The 5,453-nt window shown below is 43.3% G+C and overlaps 1 protein-coding gene across 2 annotated transcripts; it reads left to right on the top strand.

Annotated features, from left to right (window-relative positions):
• Nucleotides 1–32: 32 nt before the first annotated feature.
• LOC113021262 (mitochondrial glycine transporter A-like) lies at nucleotides 33–5,453 on the top strand. 2 transcript variants are annotated; one of them, XM_026165823.1, is made up of 8 exons: nucleotides 33–312; nucleotides 1,707–1,815; nucleotides 2,287–2,411; nucleotides 2,610–2,694; nucleotides 2,806–2,985; nucleotides 3,805–3,973; nucleotides 4,085–4,245; nucleotides 4,364–5,453. In XM_026165823.1, the coding sequence occupies exons 2-8, from the start codon at nucleotides 1,801–1,803 to the stop codon at nucleotides 4,484–4,486; spliced, it is 858 nt and encodes a 285-aa protein (XP_026021608.1). In that variant the 5' UTR covers nucleotides 33–312; nucleotides 1,707–1,800; the 3' UTR covers nucleotides 4,487–5,453. The 2 variants fall into 2 exon arrangements, with proteins under 2 accessions (XP_026021608.1, XP_026021609.1); XM_026165824.1 differs by having other exon boundaries at nucleotides 1,621–1,815.

The raw sequence follows: 5,453 nt of genomic DNA, 5'->3' as shown, positions 1-5,453 counted from the left end.
CACGTCACAGCCAGAAACTGTTTAACCAATCAGAAGGCTGTATCGCAGATGGGCGGTGCTTCCGCGTAGTTTCGACACGCTGCGTCTGAGAACAGGAACCGGCCGGTTTGGGCTTATCGCAGAGAGATAGAGAGGCGGCTGTCAGGTTTGGTGGTACATTGCAGCTCTTTAGTGGGGAGTGGTGGTGAGGTTTGTCTTCGCCCTGCTTAGAGTAGTCAATTAGAAGAATTTGCGCTCAAGCGTAACTTCGTTGATGTTATTTATTTGGACTTCGGCGGGGAGAGAAAAACAATTGGTGGACTATAGTTAAAGGTGCGTTAGAGGGAGAGCTCAGCAGAGCCTCAATACACAACATTACACACACGATTTTCATCAACGCGCTCTTTTAAAAAAAAATGTTTTTGAAAACGTGTTGTCAGCTAATCTGTCAGAAGTCCTGCGGAAAGTCGAAGGAGACACCTGAAGTAGGCCCCCTTTTCAATATAAACGCCATAGTGGGAAGACGAAATGTATTTTAAACACAAAAATCAGCACATCTGGTCTTTGGCACGATTATAAAAACTGTTGGTGTAATTAGATTGTTGGGTTACAGTATCTTGTTTTTGGCGTTTTTATTATGCATAAAATCCACAACTTTGCATGATTTGCATGACTTAAGTGATTCAAGTAAAATCAGTAAATTCGACTGGAAAGGATGTGTGCTAGCTCCATGTAGATGAAATTACATTATTATCTTCAGACCTTAGATTTTAGTCTGAAAGCCCAGTAGTACAGATGTTCCACAAGGATCCCTCCTCGGTCTTCTTTACTTCTTTTATTTTTTATTTTTAATGTTATTTAGCATATCAAACAGTGTTATATCTCTGTCTTTATAACTTGTTTTATATGTCTCTGGCTCTTGACTTAATTTGGACATTGCACATTTGGAGCCTGCTTTCGATGTATTTTAATTTTCTTTCATCTTAAATAAGTGCTTATTATTTTCTGCTCATCAAAGCAGCCTGCTTGGAAGCCCTGGATAGACAGTAAATGAATCTTAACACACATGTGGAACACATAGAAATTGGAGATTTAAAGTAATTGTGTGTGCTGAAATATTCCTGAGAATGAGATCACCGCACAGTCTACAGTTGTTTGTTTCCTATTAATTTTATGCATGCTTCTCCCTCCTACCTGATGGTGCTTCATTCTCTTTATCACCCTGTGCTGTATTTCATCATCTCAACATCTTATGTTGAAAAAAATGCAAACAGTGATGTAAGGGTTTTATTTCTAAGGACAGCCAGTGTTTTCTTTGCTTACACTTAAGTGCAGAATGCCAGCTCACAGGGCTTTCCAGCGCTAGCTGTGTCTCTTATGTACACTGTGGAACTGTTTTTGGACACTGTGCTCAAAACAAGTGCGAACAGTCTTTACTTTTGACGTACTCGCTCACGCTCTTCACAGTCTCGTGAAGGACACGCAGCAGTGTCTCATGCACCGGGTCTATCCTAATTTGTAGCATGCTGATCTTTGGTCAGTTAATGAGTGGCCTTGTGTATCGGGTGGGGGCAAATAGGACACACGGTGTTGGTCAGGCAAGCTTTATCTATTCTGTGTGCGCACTGTCCCCTCATTCAGACAGCAGAGCTGCGCTCCCTCACCATCTCTCCATCCCTGCTCCTGGAAGGCCAGTGTGAGTAACTCCTCTTTCTCCCTCTAATCAGAGGGAGACATTTCAGTGGACGGCAACGAGGGGAGGAAGCCAGAAGGTTTAGTGTATTGCAAAAACGTCTTGAGAAGTGACCCTCGAGAAGAAACATGGAACTTTTAGTGGTGAGTATTAGATCTCCGTTTTGTTACATCAGAAGCTCCATCCTTATCAGTGCGTACATCCTTATTAGGTAACTTGAGATCAGGGCGTCCTGTCTGACTGATAACTTTTGGAAATACTGATTAACTAATCCACGGTCTAAGAGTCTGACGGCGGTTAAGGTGAAGAAGAGCTGCTGAGTCATTAAGCTGAGGGAGCAAACTCTGTTGTTACATCACATGTGAATGGTACTGTGAGGCTGGGCGTTATAGGGGAAAAGACGGTTGGAATATTGAAGTGGTATTAAATTATTTATTTACAAAATATAAACATGGTTTAATAGAGTCACTGTCAGTGGCGATTACATCTAAGTAGTTTGTTGTTGTAAGTGTGCATTAAAGAGACAGAAATATGCTCTGTAGGCATAGTCATGACAGTCAGGATTTTAACTAGAAATGCAAATGAAATTTGCCCCCCTCCCCCACAACCCTCAGGTGCACCCGGCCATCAAAGCCTTCATGTGTGGCTCCCTCAGTGGAACCTGCTCCACGCTGCTGTTCCAGCCTCTCGACCTGGTCAAGACCCGTCTGCAGACTCTGCAGACCGGCGTGCAGCCTGGGTGAGTGTGCATGCACAGTTGTCAGTGTCGCATGCTTTCCTGTCTCATAAGATCCAAAAGCTGATTTTATTTATTTATTGACTGGGTGAACTCAAAAAGCATGACATTGATTGACCTTTATAGGCCGCACACATAGCAGCAGCGTTGACTGTTTTTGGCTTTCGGTCATCTTATCTGATGCCTGTATTGTTTCTTCAGTTCGGGCAGAGTGGGGATGGTGTCGGTGCTCCTCAGTGTGGTGCGGACAGAGAGGCTGCTGGGACTCTGGAAAGGAGTTTCACCGGTTAGAGCTTCTGTATACTCGAGTCTACCTCGTGTACAGATTTAGTCACAAATTCCTGCTGTGTGAGCCACCATGCATCTGACAGTCTCTCTCCTCCGTCTGCTCCTTTAGTCCTTCGTCCGGACCATCCCAGGAGTTGGGATCTACTTCAGCACCTACTACTCTCTGAAGCAGCACTTCTTACAGGACAGATGCCCAGGGGCCGCGGAGGCTGTGCTGCTGGGGGGCGGAGCCCGGACGGTGGCGGGGGTAGTGATGCTGCCGGTTACTGTCGTCAAGACACGTTTTGAAGTAAGCAGTGTCCAGAGAGGGGTGTACTACGAAGCGAGGTTAATTGGTTAGTGAGGTATGTCGAACTTCAAGTCGGAGATTTCAATGTCACCTGGTGGCTCTCTAGGTTGCCATGGAAACCTGGTGCTGAACACATAATCTGTCTGGAGCAGGTTATATTCAGTTTAGGTTTAAAATTGTCTCGTGGCTCTGTGTATTCGCTGATTAGTGCTGATAAGTGATTTATGGATTTCCTGCTGAGTCAGCGCGTACTAACTATAGATACAGCAGTGTAGATTTTCTGCTGCATATTTCTCAGTTGCTTTATTCATAGCACCAGTGTTGCCTTTTTGGTGTATGTGTTTTATAGCCTGTTCTTTATAGACCTCAGTCACGTGTAACTCTGATAATGACTCTGACTGAAGTAGGCGGTGCTCAGTCGTTTCATTGTATGTGGAAGAAGGGTGAAAAAGGTGTGTCAGATACCCTCTCTTCACATGAGCTAAACCCCAGAGCTTCTGCGTGTACTTACATGAAGTAATTCATGAATATAAGATTTTTTGAAAAGCCTAAAATAAATAGAATATGTTTCTATAATACTGTGTTAAAAAAATAGATAGAATTTGGTATAATTTCAATTGATTATTCTTCTGAAGTGAAAGAAATTCTTTAAAACAAAAATGCATCTGTGCAGCTTGTATGTGAAGAAAACATATATGTAGACAAATGTTTACTTCATTGATATTATTGTTTGACCTGTGCAGCGTGCTTTCACTTTAGCGTTGCGTTCATATTGTGCTGTTTTATGCATGAACTGAACCAGACGTCTTTGTGTTTCAGTGTGGCAGGTACAGTTACGGGAGTGTGATAGGGGCTCTGCGCAGCGTGTGCCAAACTGAAGGTCCCGCGGCTCTGTTCTCCGGCCTCATGGCCACTCTCCTCAGAGACGTTCCTTTCTCCGGCATCTACGTCATGTTCTACAGCCAGACCAAAGCCTCACTCCCCAAAGGTAAGTATGGACTCAGAGAGACATTTAGTAGCTTAAGAACGAGAAATATTCGCATTTGGAGTTCTTCTTGGTATTCATTTAAATACACATGCTGGCCTATCTTCCTTTTAGAGATCAGCACGTCTCCTGCGGCTCCTGTGGCTAACTTCAGCTGCGGGGTTCTGGCTGGCGTGTTGGCCTCCCTCATCACTCAGCCTGCTGATGTGGTCAAAACACATGTCCAAGTGAATCCGCAACTCAAGACAGCAGAGGCCATCAGATACATCTATATGGTAGCTGTCTCAATCTTCCTTCTTGCTCTGCTGTGGTTTTAAAATTGCGTTCCATGTATCGTGTTGAATAAGCTGGTTTTAATCAGCTGCATGCCTCACTTTGCTCTCACTCTCTAAGGAATATGGACTCCAGGGCTTCTTCAGAGGGGCCGTTCCTCGGTCTCTGAGGAGGACCATGATGGCGGCCATGGCGTGGACCATTTATGAACAAATGATGGCGCACATTGGGCTGAAGTCCTGAAAGTGATCAATGTTGAAAATGTTGTAAAAGGAAGAAGAGATATAGATGGAGTTGCAGTGAATGAGCGCACAGGAAGGAACTGGAACTACTGCAGTGCTCGTTAGCGTGTCAGAAGCTTTCAGTGACCGATTTCACTCAGAGTCTAAGAGACATGTGGGAGGTCTCCTGTACATTTAGTGTCTTACTGGGTGTGTCTGAAGGTCAGAATGTGCAATATAACTTTAAAAAGACTTTCAAGATGATACAAAAATGCTCTGATATTTTTCTACTGCACTACTAATTACACAAACTTTGGTGATTTTGCTCCAACTATTTGGACCATGTTTGAGAAATCCCTTCAGAGTTTTGCGTGTGCTCCTGGGGGGCTTTTTGTGACAAATGGTTTCTTCCTTCTTGTTGTAAATTCACTTCCACATATTTAGGAGTCTTCGCAATCTGCAGGTTAAACTTGGCAGATCAAATGCTTTTGAGTGCAGATTAACTGGGAAATGTTCACTACACACTAGCCTGGCTGTTGTAGGGCTACAAATAAGATTTGGACTGTATGCAGAAACAATGTCTGTGTCTCTCCACAGTGTTCTAAAACTCTTTGAATGGCAGGGAAACCCTGGTCTGAGTGGGATTTCCAAAGCCTCAGATGTTTGCATGCTGTGTGCAATGACTCAGCCCATGACTACTACAGGCAGTGAGCCAGATTAAGCCCAGACTTATGCACTTTAACCTCAGCATATGTTCAAAATCTAGAGAGCTTCTTAAAGACAAGATTGTGAGTCTCTATGTGTAACAGTGTTATTTATATTCTGATACTTTATTTAAGTGTGTGCTCACTTGACACGTGCATTTGCCAAAAATTCATCTGCCTTAAAATGTCTTTGGAGTCTTTTGATATTTGTTAAAAGTGGTTTTTCATGCAGACGTTTTCACTTTTTAAACATGTCAAACAAAATAAAGTTATTGGAAAATTTCA

The sequence above is a fragment of the Astatotilapia calliptera genome, chromosome 4, assembly GCF_900246225.1.
Source record: "Astatotilapia calliptera chromosome 4, fAstCal1.2, whole genome shotgun sequence".
Lineage (NCBI taxonomy): Eukaryota > Metazoa > Chordata > Actinopteri > Cichliformes > Cichlidae > Astatotilapia > Astatotilapia calliptera.
This window is presented reverse-complemented; position numbering and strand designations above follow the sequence as displayed.